This window comes from Neofelis nebulosa, chromosome 2 (assembly GCF_028018385.1).
Source record: "Neofelis nebulosa isolate mNeoNeb1 chromosome 2, mNeoNeb1.pri, whole genome shotgun sequence".
In the NCBI taxonomy this organism is placed as follows: Eukaryota; Metazoa; Chordata; class Mammalia; order Carnivora; family Felidae; genus Neofelis; species Neofelis nebulosa.
Window position 1 is genome coordinate 204698237 of NC_080783.1, and position 19725 is coordinate 204717961.

At 55.8% G+C, this 19725-nt stretch overlaps 3 protein-coding genes across 6 annotated transcripts; 1 reads left to right on the forward strand and 2 right to left on the reverse strand.

Moving 5' to 3' along the window:
* Positions 1–780: 780 nt before the first annotated feature.
* Positions 781–5507, forward strand: GALE (UDP-galactose-4-epimerase). Of its 2 annotated transcripts, none has more exons than XM_058718656.1 (11): positions 781–895; positions 2566–2691; positions 2892–3007; positions 3092–3205; positions 3471–3647; positions 3946–4059; positions 4157–4223; positions 4325–4410; positions 4510–4587; positions 4786–4900; positions 5150–5507. In XM_058718656.1, exons 2-11 carry the CDS (start codon positions 2571–2573, stop codon positions 5206–5208), a joined length of 1047 nt encoding a protein of 348 aa, XP_058574639.1. In that variant the 5' UTR covers positions 781–895; positions 2566–2570; the 3' UTR covers positions 5209–5507. The 2 variants fall into 2 exon arrangements, with proteins under 2 accessions (XP_058574639.1, XP_058574640.1); XM_058718657.1 differs by lacking the exon at positions 781–895 and adding an exon at positions 951–1213.
* Positions 5508–5556: 49 nt separating this feature from the next.
* LYPLA2 (lysophospholipase 2) lies at positions 5557–10235 on the reverse strand. 2 transcript variants are annotated; one of them, XM_058718660.1, is made up of 10 exons: positions 10086–10235; positions 8512–8615; positions 8207–8238; positions 8014–8079; positions 7496–7543; positions 7336–7406; positions 7027–7100; positions 6850–6951; positions 6574–6747; positions 5557–6471 (listed from the first exon to the last, which is right to left on the reverse strand). In XM_058718660.1, the coding sequence occupies exons 1-10, from the start codon at positions 10207–10209 to the stop codon at positions 6421–6423; spliced, it is 846 nt and encodes a 281-aa protein (XP_058574643.1). In that variant the 5' UTR covers positions 10210–10235; the 3' UTR covers positions 5557–6420. The 2 variants fall into 2 exon arrangements, with proteins under 2 accessions (XP_058574643.1, XP_058574644.1); XM_058718661.1 differs by lacking the exon at positions 7027–7100.
* A 2124-nt stretch (positions 10236–12359) lies between these two features.
* PITHD1 (PITH domain containing 1) lies at positions 12360–18969 on the reverse strand. Of its 2 annotated transcripts, XM_058718662.1 has the most exons (6): positions 18672–18965; positions 17929–17972; positions 17493–17570; positions 14864–14968; positions 14057–14165; positions 12360–13295 (listed from the first exon to the last, which is right to left on the reverse strand). In XM_058718662.1, exons 1-6 carry the CDS (start codon positions 18867–18869, stop codon positions 13194–13196), a joined length of 636 nt encoding a protein of 211 aa, XP_058574645.1. In that variant the 5' UTR covers positions 18870–18965; the 3' UTR covers positions 12360–13193. The 2 variants fall into 2 exon arrangements, with proteins under 2 accessions (XP_058574645.1, XP_058574646.1); XM_058718663.1 differs by lacking the exon at positions 17493–17570 and having other exon boundaries at positions 18672–18969.
* Positions 18970–19725: the final 756 nt, after the last annotated feature.

Below are 19725 nucleotides of genomic sequence, written 5' to 3' on the forward strand. Positions count from 1 at the left end.
CCGGGCCCCAAATTCATAATGACTGGAAATCCGTGGCTTTGGGCTCGTTCAGGTCTGGCCAGAAACCCGCGGAGAGGTGGCTTCTGAGGCTCTTGGCCCTGAGAGCCGGGAGGCGCGGGTCCGGGCGCCTTGGGCTCCAGCTCCGGCGCTACCGTCGTCAGTCGTCCTCGCTGGACTCCAGGCCCAGGGCATTGCGGGCTGGGCACGGCTTGTTTGCTCGGGTCGTCAGGACTTCCTACGCACAGTGCCCCAGCCCTGCCCCTACTTTCAGCAGAAGCACGACACCGTCTTCTAGTCCACTGTGGCAGGCACGGTGCGGACGGACCGTCCCCAGTGGTCCGTGCGGGTGCCGAGCGCAGCGAGCACTGCGGCGTCCGCCCGAGCTTCCGATTGCCCTCCAGCTCTCTGGGTGGTTCTCGAAACAGACTTCGCAGAGCCCGCGGCCTCTGGGCGGCCGCCCCGTAGGGCCTGGGCTGCACGCCGTCGCTGACTTCCCGCTAGGCTGGCTCGGAAGAACAGGCGGGGCACGTGCAGAGAGGCTGGCGAACGGGCGGTGAGCGGGGTGGGGGTGGGGGTGGTGGGAAGGGGGGGTGCCCCGCCTTCGGCCTGTGGCTACGGCCGCGGGACAGCCGCCGGGCACCCGGAGCCGAGCTCCCCGGGCCAGGCCGCGCCTCCCCTCCGCCTTCCGACACCGGACCGCGCCGCGCAGGCGCCTAGATGTCGCGGTGCCCCTGGTCCTCCCGGCGCCCCGTAGCGCGCACTCCCCGGTGACACGTTTCCTTGGGGGCGTGGAGGGGGCGGGACCAGGTGGGCCGTGTGCTCTTAAAGGGACCCGGGCGCCGAGCGCGGGAGGCGGCGCCGCTGGAAGCAGCGCGGGGCGCGAGGCTCCGAACAGGTTCGCAAGGCGAATGCCGTGGGGAGGGGAGGGCTAGAGGGCTCGCGAGGGGCCGGGTGGCCTGCGGGGAGCGAGGGTTGGTTTCAGGGGTCCGGGCCGCGTTCCGGGCAGAGCCCCGCTAGGGCGGGCTCGCCCGTGCCTGTGCCGCTCCCAGCTCCCGCCGCCTTGGCCGGGGCGGCCCGACTTCATTCATTCCCGACCCGGGAGCTCCGAGCTCGGCCCCCTCGGAGCCACGGCCCGCATCCCAGCCCGACGCCCATCGCCTCCTCCCCTCCATTTTGCAGACTGGGAAAACCGAGGAGGCGACATCCGACCGAGGTCACTCCGTCGGTCCGGGGCGAGTTCGACCTCACCACCCTTCCTGCCTCCCGGGGCCCCTCCGCGACCACTTTTCGGGCTTCCGCGAGGCGGGGTGGGGGCGGGGGCGGTCTTGGCGTCGGGAGCAGAGTCCAGCGGGAAGCCATGGGGGGAAGGGTGAAGTGCGAGGTTGGCTGGCTGTGAACCTGGAGATCCGGATTCTAGGGCGGCTATAGTAGCTGTGTGTCCTCGGGCAAATTACTTGACCTCTCTGACCTTAGTATCCTTCTCGGTAAAGTGCCGGCACTGACACTTGCCTCATTAGGATGTTGGGGGAACACAGGGAGAAAAATGCAGAAGTGCCCGGTAGGAGCCCCGCCACTCAGCAGGAGCGCAGTCAAGTGGGTGGGAGTGAATAAGCCCAGAAGGGGGCTGAAGCAGCCAGGAGGAAGGCGGCTGCGGGCCAGGCCACACCGAATGAAAGGCCTCAGTGTCTGGGGTTCCCTACCCGCTCCCCCTCTCCGCCCACAGAGTTTGCTCAGGGCGGAGGTGCACGCCTGGCAGTGGAGTCGGGACCAGGGCCACGTCTACAGCGCCCGGCTCGGTGCCGCCTAAAGTTGGGTGGCATCCTTAGCTCCAAGCGGGCAGTGACCCAGCTGGCCCTGGCATGCATTGGTAGAGGCTGAGCCAGCCTGAATGACCTGGGGCGGGTGGGGCCCACTCCGGGACTGTGGTGCTGCAGCCCCAGAGTCGGGCTCCAGTGGGCCTGGCAAAGGACCCCACCCTGTGGCCAGTTGGTACCTTTCCTGCTTCCTCCCAGCTGACTCTTGTGGGAGTCAGGGGAGCTGCCTGGAGCGGGAGGTATTAATCACTGGGCCACTTTACACCTAGTGATGGCAGAGAGACTGGGAAGGCCTGAATTTGAGCAGACAGAACCTCTTCCTGGGCTCTTGGGAGTCCCAGTGCTGCTGGCTGTGTGTCCTTCGGGCCAGGACTGTCTAGTCCCCAGACACCTTGGGGGCCTTAGGTTTCATCTTCTCAATCACAGGTAAATTGGGACCAGGATTGTGGTGCCCGTGCACCAGTCTCCCCACCTGTGCCACATTGTGGGCGTTTCAAATCACTCACGTGAGCCTCACACGATTGCATCATGTTTGTAGTTATCAACTCCCATTTTCTAAAGACGGAAACTGAGGCAGAGAGGATAAGTGATTTCCAAGGCCTAAGGCCAGAAAGAGATGATGTCCAGACCCGGACCAGGGCTGATTCCAGATCCACCCTATTAGCTGGGACACACTACTGCCTCCCTCGGACGTTAGGCGGGTCCCTGAGTGGGCCATCTCAACCACCTCTGACACTGTGTTCTGTGCCAGGTGCGATGGCAGAGAAGGTGCTGGTGACAGGCGGCGCTGGCTACATCGGCAGCCACACGGTGCTGGAACTGCTGGAGGCCGGCTATCTGCCTGTGGTCATTGACAATTTCCATAATGCCATCCGTGGTGAGCACAGGGGTGGGGGGCTAGGGCTTTGGGCAGGGACGGAAGGAAAACCTTTTGTTCTACCTCCACCTACTAGGGGTGACAGACACACAGACATATATATATATATATATATATATATATATATATATATATCAGGCTAGTCCCTTGGGAACCCAGGACCCGTCTTCTCCTTTGACGGTCTCCATGTGTCCAACCAGGAAGGGGCTCCATGCCTGAGAGCCTACAGCGGGTTCAGGAGCTGACAGGCCGCTCTGTGGAGTTTGAGGAGATGGACATCTTGGACCAGGCAGCCCTACAGCGTCTCTTCAAGAAGGTCAGTGCTTGGCAGGCAGGCAGGGGGCCCTGCCAAGGGCCAGGGCCTGTAAAGCAACGTCTGACCCTGGCTTTGCACCTGCAGCATCACTTTATGGCAGTCATCCACTTTGCGGGTCTCAAGGCCGTGGGAGAGTCCGTGCAGAAGCCTCTGGATTATTACAGAGTTAACCTGACAGGAACCATTCAGCTTCTGGAGGTGAGACGTGTGGCAAGGACACGGACACCGGGAGGCCCCGGCCAGGCAGGCCACGCCAGACACGGTAGATGAGGGCCTGGGGGGCAGAGTCAGGCAGGGCCCGAGCTGTACCACCTTGGACACGTGTCCCTTTTGACTTCTCCGCCTCAGTCCCCCCATCTATAAATGGGAGCGCCCGAACCTCAGCCCCTCTCACCTGTAAAGGAGTAAGGGGGTGGGACTAAGTGCGGGGCAGAGGCCACTGACGCCTCTCCTCCGTGAGCAGATCATGAGGGCCCACGGGGTGAAGAACCTGGTGTTCAGCAGCTCGGCTACCGTGTACGGGAATCCCCAGTACCTGCCCCTGGATGAGGCCCACCCCACAGGTGGCTGTACCAACCCCTATGGCAAGTCCAAGTTCTTCATCGAGGAAATGATCCGGGACCTGTGCCGGGCAGACAAGGTGAGGGTACCCCCTCCCCGCCCCAACACACACACACACACACACACACACACGCTTGACCCAGCCCTGGCTCCACTCATGGACTCAAGGTCTCCCGTGAACACCCCCAGCTAGGACTCTGGAAGCTGCTGCAGCGATTTGCCCAAAGTCACAGCACGGAGTGGGTGGGCCTGACCCCCTGCTGCTTTCCGGGGATAGAGACTAGGCCTGGGGGCGGGCGGAAGCAGCTAAAGAGCTCCGGATTCGGCTTGGGCACAGCATGCGCCTCCTTCCCCATCATCTGACCTGTGTCCCACAGACCTGGAACGCAGTGCTGCTGCGGTATTTCAACCCCATAGGCGCCCATGCCTCGGGCTGCATCGGTGAAGATCCCCAGGGCATCCCCAACAACCTCATGCCCTATGTCTCCCAGGTAAGGGAGAAGGGGAAGGTCAGGGGGGTGGCCATAGGATTGAAGGGTACAACTGGTGCCAAAGGCCTGGAAAGAGCTGACCTGACCTCCACCCCAGGTGGCAATTGGGCGACGGGAGGCACTGAATGTCTTTGGCAATGACTATGACACAGAGGATGGCACAGGTGAGCCCAGGACCAGGAGGATCCAGGAGGGGGAGCCAGGGGGAGAGGGAGGTCCGACAGAGACTACACTTAACCCCCACACCCAACCACCTCCTCTGCAGGTGTCCGGGATTACATCCATGTCGTGGATCTGGCCAAGGGCCACATCGCGGCCTTGAGGAAGCTGAAGGAGCAGTGTGGCTGTCGGGTAGGGAGAAAAGGGAGAAGCGAATTTGGTGAGGGAGATGGGGTCCAGAGGGGTAGTTGGTCCACCCCGCTCCATAACCCGTTTTCCTCTCCTGGGCAGATCTATAACCTGGGCACGGGCACGGGCTATTCGGTGCTACAGATGGTCCAGGCCATGGAAAAGGCTTCCGGGCAGAAGGTAGGCCGGAACGTCACAGTGAGCTGGGCCCTTCCCACTAGCCTCCCTGACGGGGATCCCAGCGCCGCCTGGTTCCACCACCTGCCTTAGTGCTGTTAGCGCAGGGTGCCTGCACCTGCATTTCTCAGCCTGGTCGGCAGCGGGGCAGGAGACGCCAGGGCCGGCTCAGCCAAGCCCCCGCTGCCCCTTCTCTTGCAGATCCCATACAAGGTGGTGGCACGGCGGGAAGGCGACGTGGCTGCCTGTTATGCCAACCCCAGCCTGGCCCTCAAGGAGCTGGGCTGGACAGCAGCCTTAGGGCTGGACCGGATGTGTGAGTTTTAGCCCTAACCCCTGACCCTGGGTGCTGGCCTGACCCCCGAGGCCAGGAAGGCAGGCCTGGCCAGGCCCCGGAGGCCTATGGGAAGAGGACAGGTCAGGGATGGTGGGGACAGGGGCTCGACCGGCTCCGGGGCTGGGAAGGGGCTGACTGGGTCTGGGCGCGCCCACCCCGGGCCGCCCGAGGTGGCGGGAGCCCTGCATTCCGACGTGGGCCCTGACCCCACACCTGCCCCCATCACAGGTGAAGATCTGTGGCGCTGGCAGAAGCAGAATCCTTCCGGCTTTGGGGCACAGGCCTGAGACCTTCTCCTGCCACGCACCAGTGACGGAAAGAAACACCTGCTTGTTCCCCAGCCTCCGGTGGCAACCCAGGGCCTCAGCCTCCCCTACCTCAAACCCCAGACGGGCCTGCTCAGCCCACCAGGCGGGGGGCCAAGGGTTCCACTGACCAGGAGTTGGGGGCCTCTCTTTTCCACGAAGCCATCAGGACCACCAGAAGCAAATGTGGGAACGAGGGCCCTGACACAGGAACTAATTTATACTGCTCTGAAAGAGATTTCTAAAGTATTTAAAATAAAAAGTTTTCTAACACTGGGGCAGATTCTTGCACATGACCACTCTCTACCCCTCGGACAGAATCATCCAGCCTGAGAGTTGAAGCAATTTAATTTTATCGGAATCCAGGATACAACAAGAAAAACACCCAAAACCACATGGAGACAGAAGACGAGACACAACTCCCCCACCTCCCCCCTGGCCCTAGAGTGGGGACAACGTGGGAGTGGGACAGCGGGGGGAGACTTTGAGCCTCAGTCCAGCCCTGCAGGCTCCAGGCCTACGGGGGGGGGGAACAGGGCAATGGGGGGGGGGCGGGGAGGGGCAGGGCCCAGCCCCCACGTTTCAGGGGCCTAAGGGAAGGCCCCCCTCGAAGGACTCTGCCCCCTCACCAACACCCCTGCCCAGGGGCAGGCAGCCCACAGCAGCACGGGGGCCGGGCCATGGACACATTCATGACTGAGAAGCAGCTGGAGAGAAGGAGGAGAGACACGATTATCTGGGCAGAGTCACTGGGGGGGGGGTGGGGGGGGTGGGGGGGGTGGAGTGGTAGGTGGGGCCCGGGAGGGCCCCATGGGCCAAACCCTGAGGTCACAGGAGGGGGCCCAAAGCGGGGCTAGTGAGTGAGGTCCTGAGTGAGTGGGTCAGCGGCCGGGCCCCTTTCTCCCGCTGCCTACAGCCCCTCCAATACTGCTGCCGGGGGGGGGGGGGGGGGGTGGCCCACCTCCGGGGAAATGGGAGAAGAGGGTGGCCCACCCCTGCTGCAGACAGCCAGGTGGCTGAGGCCAGGGAGGCAGGCCTGGCCAGGCCTGGGCCCGCCTGCCCCAGAGGCCTATGGGAAGAGGACGGGTCAGGGATGGTGGGGACGGGGGCTCGACCGGCTCAGATCCGAGATGGCGCCGCGCGTGCTGCGTCCCCCAGGAGCTGGGGTCCTGCGCTGGGGGCCAGCGACTCTGGTTAGACAGGAGGCAGCAGCTTCTCAAGAAACTCCTTCACGGCTGCCATCTCCTGGGGGTGAGGAGGGATCGTGAGGGGGCTGTGAGGGGCTCCCAGCCGGAGGGAGGAGGGAGGAGGGAGGGGTGGGGTGGGAAGTGGTCCCCCGTCACCGACCTGAGGGCAGGAGCTGTGCATGACACCTGGGTACGTCTTGAACTGGACCCTGGCGGGTGTGACGACGGACCGAAGCTTCTCGGCCGTCAGGGCCCCAAACCGTACTGGAACCATGGGGTCCAGCTCCCCGTGGCACTGCAAGATGGCCAGGTCCTTGGCACTGCCATTGGCTGCCTGTGGGCCAGACGGGGCTCTGAGGGCAAAGCCAGTGTTCGGCACGGTCCCCGAGCCGCGAGGAGACCCGAAGGGCAGGAGGGGACTCGTGGAGACACTCACCTGGGGGAAGGCCCGATGCAGAGGCAGCCAGCAGCTCAATGCCACGATGCCAGCCAGGGGGTGGGGACAGGTAAGGGCCGTGTAGAGGGACAGGGCCCCGCCCTGGGGGGAGGAGAGAATGACAGGTCATGAGGGCACAGCTCTCCTACCACCCCCCACCCCTCGCTCTCCCCTCACCTGTGAAAAGCCTCCCAGGACGATTCGATTGGCGGGGATCCCGTTCTTCATCTCGTGTTCGATCAAGGCCTTGACTGGGGGGAGGGGGCATGACTGGGTGGGGGGAGAGCTGCTGGGGGGGCCCAGGGAAGGGAGCCAGATGCTGCCCGGCGCTCTCCTGGGGGGGCCGGTGGGGGGGGAGGGGGCATGCCTGGGTGGGGCGAGAGCTGCTGGGGGGGCCCCAGGGAAGGGAGCCGGATGCTGCCCGGCGCTCTCCTGGGGGAGCCGGTGGGGGGGGAGGGGGCTGCTGAGGAGGGACCGGGGCCTTACTGTTCTCCGCTGCCTTCTTGATGCCGGCCTCGTCCTCTGGGGCATCAGGACTCAGCCCCATTAGGTCAAACCTGAGGGAGGAGAGGCGTGGCCGCTACTGGAAGACCCTGGCCGGCCCCCTGCAGCTCTCTCAGCACCCATCCCTGCCCCTGCAACTCACCAGGAGGGCATCACCATCTTCATGTTGAGCGTCACAGGGATCCGGGGTCTGGGGAGGGGCGGCGAGAAGGGCCACGGCGCTCAGCAGGGTGAGGGAGCCGCGGCAGAGGGCCGGGAGGGGGCAGAGTAGCCCCCGGGGAGGGGGGGGGGGCGGCCCCTCCCAGCAGGCAAGGCCCGTGTTTAAGGTGTTGCCAGGCAACCTGCCACGTGGGGCCGGAGGCTGCGGTCGGGCATCGGCAGACAAGCAGAGCCCGACACACGGCGTGACGGGGTTGGGGTTCCGGCTCGGTCGGTGAGTACTTGGGGAAGGGGCACAGGAGGCCCCTGGGTCTAGGAGGCCTTAGGGCTGGGGGCTGGGGCCGCGGGCTCCACGGGAGCGAAGGCTGAAAGTGGCACTTCCGACTGCCCCGGGCCCGGGGCGCAGGGCGCAGCTGGCAGGAGAGAACAGGCCTGGGACCACAGGACCACCCCCCAGCTTATCCCCATCCTCAGCCCCTCCCTTGCTGGGGTGACACTCACGCATGGGGACAGATGTACTTGACGTGAGGGAGCCGGATGGCGGAGAGGGCGTCAGCCCAGCTGTGCCTGTAGGAAGGAAGGGAAAAAAGGCACCGATGTGGGGAGGGAGAAAGGAGGGCACGGGCCTCTCTAATCCTGCCCACCGGGCCCTTCCCCACCCTCCCAAAGGACACCCCCTCTCCAGCTCACTTACCCTGTGTCTCCAAGTCCATGTAAAAAAATAACCTGGAAGAGGGTGAGACATGGGGAGGTGGAAAGAGGGCAGTCACCCCCCTGCTCTCACTCCCCCTCTGTCCTCCAACTTCTGGCCGCCCTCTCACCCCCGAGGGCCTAGGGGGAAGTACAGGAGCAGCCAAACAGATTATTACCTCGCTGCCGCCTGGCTTCAGCCTGCTCCCTTCTCCGCACTGCACCTCCATCTTTCCCACACGCCCCCCCCCAGCCAGTTACCGGCAGCAGCCGGCCTGGGGGCTGCCCAGGGTGGGAGAGGACCCTTACCGCAGCCGTTTCCCGCTCAGCTCCAGACACAGTGGCAGCATCGGTGAGCAGGGGCACAGACATGGTGTTACCACACATACACTGCAGGGCTCCACGGCTGGGGCCTGTGCAAATTCGAGGGAGTGGTCAAGAGCAAGGGAGAGACTCCTGACACAGGAGAAGAGCCTCGAACCCAGGGCCCACTCAGGCCATCAACCCCCCCAAAGCACCCCGGGTTCTGTCCTGGCCACAAAGGAAAGGCAGGAAAGAAGTCTCGGGCCACAGGGGGTAGGAAGTTTGCCTCTATTCCAGGCTGAAAAGCAGAGGCGGCTACCCTAGCGTCCCCGGTTCTGGTCCACCCCTTAGCCTGAGCTTGCTGGAGAGGGGCAGAAGTAGGGCTTAGGGACCCTGCGGGAGGGGAGGGGCAGGGCATCCCCTGCTGTCGTCCCCCCACTAACTGCCTCCTCCCTGCTTTCCAATCATCATGCCTCTAATAGAGCCCCTGGTCCCCTCCTCCCCAGCTCTCAGCCCTACTGGGAAACGAAGCGGGGGGGGGGGGGGCAAATGCCAGAAAAATATGCTTTCAGCCCCTACCCCCAACCGTCCCACACATTTTCTCCCACCTCTCTCCCATCCAGCCCCCACCCAGCCTTCACAAGCAGTTTCCGGCTCAGCCGTTCGCAGAGCCCCGGGGGGCTGCCCAGGTCTCCAGGAGGCGCACGAACTCCCGTCCACCAGCCGCAACTGGCGCCCCACGCCCCGCTGAACGGTGCTACCTGCTGCTACTGCCCCTGAATCCAACCGGGTCCCCCGGTTTGACCATGCTCTGGGGCTCCCAAACACACGAAAGAATGTAAGGCTGGCGGGCTCCTCCCCGTCCTTAGCATCCTCCAAAGTCCCCAGAAGCTCGTGCAACCTGTCCCTAAACGCCTGCCCTTCCCAGCGGCGCCCACCCCTCCCACCTTCCCCACTGGCTTCAACCTTCCATCTCTGACCCTGAGTGCACCTCTCCACGTGGGATCCCTCACCTCTGACCCTGGGGTCCCTCTTCCCACATGGGAGATGCACGTTTCGTCCTAAGCTGGGATTCCCTTCCCTCCTCACTGGGAGACTTCCACCTCTCACCCCAGGGTCCCCTCTCTCAAAGTAATGCCTTCCCCGCTGACCAGGGAAGGGAGCTCCCCACGGTAACAAGTTCCACTCTAATCCAGGCTCTCCCACTCCCTACACTGGGAATGTCTGTTCTGACCAAGGGTCGCCCCCTTCTCACAGTGACATTTTCTACCTTGACCCAGGACCCTCTCTTGTCCACAAAGGACTGTTCTACTTTTGACCCTGTGGAGCCCCCGCCCCACAATGAGATCTTCCACTTCAACCCTAAGTCCCTCCCGTCATAGCCCGGCCGCCTTCTCTCCCCTCTCTCCCCCCAAAGTCCCCAGGACTGGCCAGCGCCTCTTCGCACCTCACTCCCCACCCCCATCCCTCACAACTGCGGTCCCCTCCCCACTCTCCGGGACCCCCGCGGTGCTCCGATCTCCCCCTCTCCCCCCCACCCCCGTGCCCTCCCTCCGCCGGCTGGCCCCGGACGAGGGTACCTCCACTCCCTGGGGGTTTCGAGACCTCTCGGGCGATTCTCCTCTTTCTCCTGCACAGACACACTCTCTTCCCCCTCGGCCGCCCCCGCCGGAACTTCCGTTCGAGTCCCGGGAACCCAGCCATCGCGCTGCCGGAAGTAGCCTGGCCAGCAGTACGGAACCCGGAAGTGGGCGTCGGCGATCCGCCAGATAGAAGCTGCCATGTTGGATACGGTGGGGCCACTCCCCGTAATGAAGCCACGGAGTTACCTGCGGAATCTAGACAGCGCGTCGGTAGTCCCCGCTTGCTACCGCCGCCCGTGCGCCTCCTGGAGGAAAGCTATCCGGAAGGAGAGGCATACCTCTCCTAGCACAGTTTCCCACCTCCCGGCCTTCACGGGTGGCACTTCACCGTGGTCTTGGATATCCACCACTGACCTCAACGCCCTGTTTCTGGATGGAATCATCCTCAGAATGATCCAGGATGTATCATACACTGGAGGGATGGAATCACACACTTACGACAACCTTAGAGACCATCTAGTCCTCCAGTCTTACTCTAAAGATGAGGAAACTCCCGCTCAGAGCGGGGAAGGAAACAGCGATCTCAGGACAACACTAATGCTGCCTCTCTGCACCTGCTTCCTGAGCTATAAAACACGGTGATAACCACTACCCTGCCTCCTTCACAGCTTTGTTGTTAGGCTCAAACGAGGTCGTGTGGAAATGCTTTCTACACTGTAAAATTACAGTGTGAGGATGTAATGACCAAAAAGGACCCTGGGAAAACACAGGTTACATCAGGACAGCTGGACAGGCATTGGCAGCGTTGTCTTAGCTCTGCCCCCCACAAGCAATGCCATGCAGACGGTGCACAAAATACCATCAATGAGCTCCGGTTGTTAAGAACAAAAAAGGCTTCATGTTGTTCCCATTTGCTCCTTGCTGCACTGATAAAGTGGAAATGGGTTCAGGGTCCACAGAAAAGCTGGAAAGGGAGGCAAACTGAGTCGAAGGCCACATCCCTAAGAGAACACATAGATACCTGCAAACAGGAGATGAGTGACACTGGTACCTAAGCAGCTTAGGACTCATTCTCCCAGCATAACCTACAGTTTTTCTTTGAACTGAAAGAACACTGTAAACCTGGGAACTCCAAGCACTTTTCCCAGGCTGAGAGGCAGTTTGGTTTTAGTGTTCAAAGGGTCACAAAGAGCCTAAAACACCAGGATTCTGAGCAGGAAATCTTTGAGTCCTGAGAAGTGCAACAAGCCGAAGACCCAGACTAGATGTCAGAAAGGAAGAAGTGCACGGAGACCACGTAACTGCCCCCCACATAGGATCCCTGCTAGGTCTGCTTATGGAAGAGTAAACAATTCCTCCTATACTACACCCCCAATCGCCTGAGATCCTGGGGCCCTTCTTCACATCCTGGAACAGATTCTTCAGAGTGAAGCTTCATATTCAGAAACCCAGTCCCAGGGGCTACCTGTGATTAGATTTTAATTAGTGGAATTAATGAAGGGATAGTCTGCTCTAACATTTCTAACTTTACTCTTCCCCCTACTCCAAATTTAAAGACATAGCCTATATTTTTATCTCCAAAATGATCCAACTGAAATAAAGAGGCTGTGGCTGACGAGTAGGTCCCTTAGTGCATCAGTAATCGTGTTTGCACTCTGGGTGATTTCAGGATTCATTTTAGAAATCTTGAGGCTTGACAAAACGGTGGTGGCAGGCTTTCCGTTGGACAGGCTGGGGAAACAGTGTGGGCCAACACTTTCAGGAGAATTCTCTCAAGAGGATCAGGTTCAACACTGATTCCCATTATCCACTGTTTCTATTGTCTACAAAGGAGAGAATACTGACCATCTCCGATCTCATTTTAGATATTTAAATTCTCTCCAACTGCTGTCTTAACAAAATTGAAGTCCAAGGTCTTGGGTCTGCCGTGTGCTGTTCACTTACTCTCCTTACTCTCGTTTCTTCTGGTGAGTTCCAGAATCTGTTCTCCCTTGTCTTTGTAAATGTCACTCAAGTTACTTCCTCTCATGAGAAATGGGACATCAGTTTGTAACTTCACCTTCCTCTTTACAAAGTGTGGGTGGGTGGGTGTAGGAGTGCTTTTAGTCCACTGTATCTTTCCCGGAGAAATGATCTAGTCTTGAATATATATCACTGTGGCACTTATGATCTACCTAGTACAAAACAACAACAAATTTCAAAGTTCCACACAGTTCCTGTGAAGTAAAAGTTTCATCAGTACTGCCAAGAAATCAAAAGAATATACAAACATGAAGTCCGGCAAAGATTTATTAGGAAGCTTATTAGTTACGGTGAATAAAAAGCCATGAACAGAAAAACTGAGATCTCCAATTTCTGGCACTGCGCTTATGACACTAGTTAGAGGCTAATAAACATTAAAGATGTCCCAAGGGGAATCTTACCTAAGTCCCAACCTTATCCAACCAGGATAACTCACAAACACAGAAATGATGCCCATGCTCTCCCCAGACTGCTTACCTAGGCAGTAGAAAGACCTTCTCCTCAAGCTATTAAGCATCATCAGGACATTCCTGCTCTCCTAGCTACCATGGGACACTAGTACATGACAGACAACTCCAAGCCGGGCAACTTGACAAGAATGCTGAACGCTGACAGGAAGAAGGAGCAAGCAGGGACAAGTATTTCTAGTTGGAGACCCTCCTGATGGCTAATAGAAACGCAATGCTGAGGCTTCAGAAAGTTTACTGCAGCCCAGGAAACAGTTTCCATGTTTAAAAAAAAACAAGTCACACAAAAATCCTGCCACAAAGCAACAAGACGCTTGGGATCCCATGGCCACACTGACTGGAAAGGCAGGCATCATCCATGCCTGCCAGATGCTGACCAGTCCAAGACTCAATTCCTAGGCCCTAGAGAACCACGACTGTCCCTCAGCACCCACACAACCCTCCCCGGTGGTGTGGTATCTTCCATAGGCCGGGTTTCTGCAGCAAAAGCCCCAAAGACACAGCCTGGCAGAGGCTGTGGCGCCAGCTCTCTCCGGAACCCCATCTCTTTGTCCTCCCCAACAGGATGCTGCACGTCTTCACTGACACAGCGCCTCTGTGGGAGCCCTGGCCAGCCTTAGGAAATGAAGTGTGTCTGTGGGGTAACCTGATGGACCCTGTGGTCTGCTGGGTTGGCTGAGGCTTCATAATTGCAGATGGTCACCTCGTGTCGTCGAAGCTGCAAGAAAAGTGAGAGGCTGGGTCAGCTGGCCATTTCCCAGACCATACAGTGGAGTCGTCCTTACTCAGGTTCATTTCTGGAAGCCATCTCTTCCCCCTGCTGATACAATCATCCTAGGAAGACTGCAAAGACCATTATCAATGATTCACCCCGTAACTTAGAAGATTCATTCCCCCACTATAATGGTGCCACCATGAGAAGAGGACCTTGTCTATCTTATCATCTTCTCTCTGGTTCCTGACACAAGAAAGGTCATCAAAAATGGTGGATAAAGAAAAGAACCTTAAAGTGAAAAAAATGAATTGGTGTCAATTGGGCTACTTCAACTCCGTTAAAAATACGGACAGCCTGGGGCGCCTGGGTGGCTCAGTCGGTTAAGCATCTGACTTCAGCTCAGGTCATGATCTCACAGTCCGTGAGTTCGAGCCCCGCGTCGGGCTCTGTGCTGACAGCTCAGAGCCTGGAGCCTGTTTCAGATTCTGTGTCTCCCTCTCTCTGACCCTCCCCCGTTCATACTCTGTCTCTCTCTGTCTCAAAAATAAATAAACGTTAAAAAAAAAAAAAAAAATACGGACAGCCTGCCAAAGGAGATGGACAGTGTACAGTAACGAAACCAAGAAAAATTATAAACAGACTGGGAGCAAGCAGCGTCTCACCTGCTCTCTTTCCGTTCCCTGAAGCGCCCATATGGCAACACACAGATATACACACACATATGCACATATACTGGGGGGCCAGGAATTCCTGCCCCTTCTTACCTCAGTCCACTCTCCTCTTAGGCCAATATACAAGACCTTTGTGGTATCAGCTCCAAAGTTTTTTGAAATATGAATTGAAAGATGATAGACATTTGAAAAACGAGAAATTCTAGAGAATGAAAGGGATGGGGAGAGAAGACACAGGTTAGAGGTCAATGAATATCTCACCACCGGCTCAGAAACAATTCTAACTCTAACTTGTGGTAACACCCGGGCAAATGTCAGAGAACACTCTGGGCTCTTAGGTCTCATTCTTCCCTTTTGGATAAGCAATCGATTCAGTACACACTGCCTGAGCATCTGCCAGATCCTGCCCAAGGCAGTAAGAATAGAAAAGTGAGTCAACGCTGCCCTGCCCTCAAGGAGCAGGAATGAGAAATGCTGTATGATCAAGCAGCGATTCTAATGCAAGTTCAGTGCCGATCTCACCGACCTTACCATTAGGAAAAAGAGAGCCAGTGAAGAGCTAAAGTGGTCATGTGTAACTCGGCCTGTTGTAAGCCCACTGTGCAAAGAGGAATTCTGAAAACATCTTTCCTAAGACCACCCTAGGAGCTCACTCAGATCTGTCAACTGCTTACAAGTGCAACAGGCCTATGGCTTGCACTGCATCTCTGCCAAAAATTGACCAAGCTGAGGATCAAGCTTCCCTCCACTGTTTTAACTAGTTTCTGACGTTAAGAAAGTAGGAGATGGGCCAAAATTAAACTGCAAGCTCAGTAAGTGCTAATGCATATATATGTTCACTGCAAATGAACACCTGCTGTTCCTCAGAAGCCACAGAATGGAAACAGGTACAGTGCTTACTTTGTAGCATACTCTAATTCTCCCGTAAGATCCCGATTCAGACTAAAGGTCTGATCTGGCTCCCTGTCTGTATCATCAAAGGACATCTGTGGAATGTTTTTGTACCTGAGAAAGGAAAGGGAAGAAAAATCAAGAATGTGCATTATCATATTTTTCAGTTTTTCAAAACTGCCTATCGACTCAACTGCCTTCAGTTCTATCAAAAGAAGATCAAATTTTAGGAATGGCATTTTACTGGCATTTATACACAAATATCTTTAAACCAGCAGGAAAAGAGCTGAGAACCGCAACATAAGCCAGTGGCATCTTTGAGTGGGTTAAGATCACATGAGAAGCAATATACAAAGAGAAGGCTCAAACCAGGTCACACGCAGCAAATGCATGGAGAAAATCAGCAACTCAGCACATTCACACCAAGCTGAGGAGGTTAAACAAAACAGCTTACTCATGGGAGAAAAATAGTTTGGCAGAAACACATTAAACACAGCTAAGGGAGAAGAGCAGGTAACTTAACACTCAAGCAACTTTTGTGTTCAAAATTACCCTATACATAGAGTCGTCTTACAGTTCTTTAAACACATAGTATCTGCGGGTTTCCATTTTGAAAAGAGCACAAAAGGCTGCCAACTCACAATGGGCTTTGGAAAGTCAAGTAAAACTGCTAATGAAGAAATAAATTTTCCAAAGAAATATCTAAGAAACAGCTGTCTCCTCTATAACTCACAGATTCTAAAGACCTGCGCCACACCCCCACCATCTCCACACCCACACAGAAGGGGCCTAGATATTGGCGGCAGGAAAACGCACGTGATTTAAGAAAGCACGTGTTTGCTTCAAAGTGTTTCTAAGCATGATGCACAGAATAATAATAGTGAACATTTATGAGCAGCATCATGAGAGGCAGCGTAGCACTGTAGTTAAAAGCAGTGTCTCTGGAGCCAGACTTCCTAGGCTTAAAGCCTGGCTCCGTCACGTACCCGCTGTATAATTTTGGACAAGTGATTTAACCTCTTGTATCTGTTTCCTCATGTACAAACTGAGGATGGCAACAGTACATATCTGATACAGTGATGAGATTAAACGGAATCACTTTTAAGATACATATACTTAAAAATTTTTACTATGGGCAATGTCAAATTATACACAAGCAGAGAGAAAAATACAATTACTCTATCTCCACTTATCACTCAGCTTCAATAATGAACATTATGCCTATTTCCTATCACCCCCATTTTGTTTGTGCTTGATATTTTAAAGCAATCTGAAGCATTTCACTTCACTCACATGTTAGTACATATTTCTAAAAAGCAAAGACTTCTTAAAATACCACTGTTAAAAAGTGAGATCACTTTACAAAAATTAACAATTCCTTAACAACATCTAACACCTAGTCTGTGTTCAAATTTCATTAAGTACCAATTTAACTTTTCCAGATGTGTCAGTGGCATGTCATAGTTGAATAGGCAATGTTTTTTCTTTATCAATGGTGTATAAGATAATTACATCAATGATATCTTAGATTCGATAAAGTGTAATATAGGTAAAGTGTTTAGATGTGAGGTCTTATGTAAGTATTTGTACCTGCCCTCCCAAAACTGGGCATTTATGAAGTTCCAGACTTCTTCTAAGCTCTTTACATGTTATAGATCATTTAATTCTCTCTACAATCTTACGAAGTTCCTACTATTACTGTTGTCATTTTACATATGAGAGCACAGAGATAAAGAGAAGGTAAGTAATGCCCCACAGTCACGGAGCCAGCAAGTGGTACAGACAGAACTGGAACCCAAGCAGTTTATTCCAGAGCCCCCTCTTAACCACAATGCAACATGGATTTCTAGTTTTCTCAAGCCAGCCCATCTCCCCAGTAAACAAGTCTCCAAAACCATCAACTCAAATGTACTGTTCCCTTAAAATGATTACATATGTGGGTTTGCTTTCAAATTTATGTTTCTAACATTCAAAAAGTGTGAATTTCTTAAATTTCTCATTTAAACGTTTTCAGAAGAAATTCTTTAAAATGTGAAGTTCTTCTGGTATTTGTTTCTCCAGCACTCAAAAGTTTGCCCCTTCTTTTAGGAAGGCTATGCTGGAATAAGGCAAGCTGTCAAATAAGGGGCACCAGCCCTGGTGGCAACAGATTCCTGTACCGCAAGAGGCCTACGGAACTTTGCTCGCTAAAGGGCATGCACACTCAGATGGAGTAATTCCATGTAAACAAAACACACGCAAAGATTTTTAACTGTGTGAAATAACAAGGGTAAATTTGGAAACTAACCCCAGGAGTAGAAACCATAAAGACCATTTGAGATCTGCAGCTGGGTTACTAAGGAAACTGCAAAGTCATCAACAATTGGCATTTATAGGATGCTCTCTGGATGAATGGTTGGCACAGCAAAAGCATTTTGAAAAGACACAAGCTGTTGGCCTTAAAGACACTTAATCTAAAAAAGTCGTTAATTCAGGAAGAGATAAGTGTATTCTGATGCAGAACAAGATCAAGATTTTTAAGAGGGGGAGGAGGGGATATTTAACCCAGTAGAAAACAAAAAAAAAGGGGATCATTCTGGAATAAAGTGCTACCAGAGAAAAGAGAACTCCGAGGCTTCTTGAAGGCCTTGCCACTTACAGTCTCATCTCAGAGGGGTGTGAGTCATCGTCCTCTCCCATTATAATGATGCCTTTGAGCTTGACATTGCCTGTAAATCTGCCAGGATGCAAAAGAAGTTGTCAACCTGGGTTTGAACTTCTGCTTAGCTGCGTGACCCCAGGCAAGACCCTTCCCCTTCCTGGGTTTCAGGTGACTCATGTGTCAGACTTGTACCAGAAAATTTCTAAGATCCTGTCTGCCTCTGGCATCCTGCAATTCTAAGAAAGTTACCACGGCTTCTCAGTTATCTTTCAACCGAAACATCTTTACCCTTTCCTCCTCAAACCCACCACACTGTAATCTCCCCCATTTCTAGAAACAGATGTGTGCTCTTGACACAACCAGTGAGTGAATCGTGATAAGGATTCTGGGTACAGCCTATCTAGCCTGAGGCAAACACCAAGGAGGTACTTACGGAATATTAAACAGAAGCTCTTCATCTGCATCGCTTTCAACAAACTGGAGGGGATGGGGAGTGGGGAGGAGAAAGCAACAAATATTTGCTGAGAGCCTACAATTTTAGGCATCTTCCACCCTGTTCTACAACTGGGAGTGCAATGCAAATAAATAGTCGACCTCCCTCGGTTTTTCAGCACTTACTGCCTTGATGCTAACAAAAGTCTACAGGCCATCCTCTCAGAGGGTTCTTAAATGGGGAGCCCATGAATGAACCTCCAGGCTCGACGAGCCCGAAACTGTGCAAAAGTATGTGCCTATGGGGTCCACAGCTTTTAAATGGCTCTGTGACCCCACAACGGTAAAGGCTCTAGATAGGATAACACGCTTCATCTGCCTACGCTGTCTCTGGTCTTCATCAGGTGATATGATCAGGCAGCCACTGGGACTGGTAGTCAAACAGTAGAGAAAACGCCCTACAGCCATCCTCCCGAAAGCCCTGGAAGAGAACGTCGGCTTCGTAAAGCCAAAGCGCCCCTCTCCCTCTCCGGGCCTCAGTTCCCCTACCTGCAAAATAGGGAGACTCGACGCTGTTTCCCTCCCCAGGGGCGGGCAGGTGACAGGCACGGGAAAGCGCTTGGCAAGCGGGCTGTCGTTATTTTTAACAGCAGGACGGAGGCCGACAGAGCAGTCGGGAGGCCTGAGGCCCCGCGCGGGTCCCCGCCTCGCCCGCCCGCCCGCCCCAGGCCCCGAAAGGCCCACCTTGGAGCGGTCGGTCCGCTCCTCCCACGGCTTGAAGACGCCGCGGCCGCTGCCCTCGCGACTCTCGTTGAGGCACTGCAGCCGCTCCAGGTCGATGCGCAGGTACAGGCCGTAGGCCAGGCCGCGCTGTTCGGGCGGCTCCTCCCGCTCGGCGGCGCAGCGACAGCCGCCCCCGCCGTGGCTGTGGCCGTGCGACATGGCGACGCCGCCGTCCGCGCGTCCCCTCGGCCCTGCCGCCGCCGCCGCCCGCGCCGCGCCGCGCTGCGCTCGCTGCGCTCCGCCGCTAAGCGCACCGCGGCCGCCGCGTCGTAAAAGGCGCCCCTGTGCGGCGCATGCGCCCGGGGCCCGGGGGGGGGGGTGGGGAGGGGGAGGGGGCGTGGCTCGGCGAGGGCTTGACTTTCGATAAGCGCTTCCAGGTGCAAGGGAGTTCCTGTTGACTCAGGTCCGGAGTCCGCGGTCCTGTTGCTCTCCCCGCTTCCCAGGTGTGGAAACTGAGGCGCAGAGACATGAGGCTCGTGTTCCAGTAAATGATGGGGCTGGAATTCGAATCCTCTTCCCCATTAGGCTAAAGGCTGTGCTCTTTTACCACCAACGTTTTGGGGGAGCTGGTCGCAGAAAGCGTGTACAGCGGTAAGGTCCTGAAGGGCTGGGAGCACAACGTTATAGCTGCTTCCCACGTGCACGTGTAGGCACTGAGCGCGCACACACTCACTTCCGTAACCATCCATAGGGGGCTTAGCGGTCGAAACCACCGGATCTGAAGACCGGTCCTGGGTCTGCTACTGACAGTGTGACACTCTGAATAATTCACTTTCCCCATCCCGAGACTTCGTTTTGTCATCTGTAAAGTGGGAATGATGATATGTTTCATAGAATCACAGTGAGTATTACATGAAATAAGGAAGTGAAAGAACGCAGCACAGTGGGTGACACATGGTAACAGCTGAGTCAGATCTTGGTTCAAATCCAGGCACTGCCAACTTGCTAGCTACGTGGCCTTGGGCAAGTGACTTAACTTCTCTGAGTCTCCATTTACTACTTGTAAGGTGCAAGA

Bases quoted from the DNA above. Each gene is read 5' to 3' on its own strand.
- GALE (XM_058718656.1), top strand. From the start codon at position 2,571: ATGGCAGAGAAGGTGCTGGTGACAGGCGGCGCTGGCTACATCGGCAGC. The intron at 2,692-2,891 runs GTGAGCACAGGG...GTGTCCAACCAG, and splicing joins TTTCCATAATGCCATCCGTG to GAAGGGGCTCCATGCCTGAG. The intron at 4,588-4,785 runs GTAGGCCGGAAC...CTTCTCTTGCAG, and splicing joins AAAAGGCTTCCGGGCAGAAG to ATCCCATACAAGGTGGTGGC.
- LYPLA2 (XM_058718660.1), bottom strand. From the start codon at position 10,209: ATGGCTGGGTTCCCGGGACTCGAACGGAAGTTCCGGCGGGGGCGGCCG. The intron at 8,616-10,085 runs GTACCCTCGTCC...GAATTTGCACAG, and splicing joins GAAACCCCCAGGGAGTGGAG to GCCCCAGCCGTGGAGCCCTG. The intron at 7,544-8,013 runs GTGAGTGTCACC...GCCCCTCCCCAG, and splicing joins AAGTACATCTGTCCCCATGC to ACCCCGGATCCCTGTGACGC.
- PITHD1 (XM_058718662.1), bottom strand. From the start codon at position 18,869: ATGTCGCACGGCCACAGCCACGGCGGGGGCGGCTGTCGCTGCGCCGCC. The intron at 17,973-18,671 runs GTGGGCCTTTCG...CATCCCCTCCAG, and splicing joins AGCGGACCGACCGCTCCAAG to TTTGTTGAAAGCGATGCAGA. The intron at 17,571-17,928 runs GTAAGTACCTCC...GCATCCTGGCAG, and splicing joins GAGCTTCTGTTTAATATTCC to ATTTACAGGCAATGTCAAGC.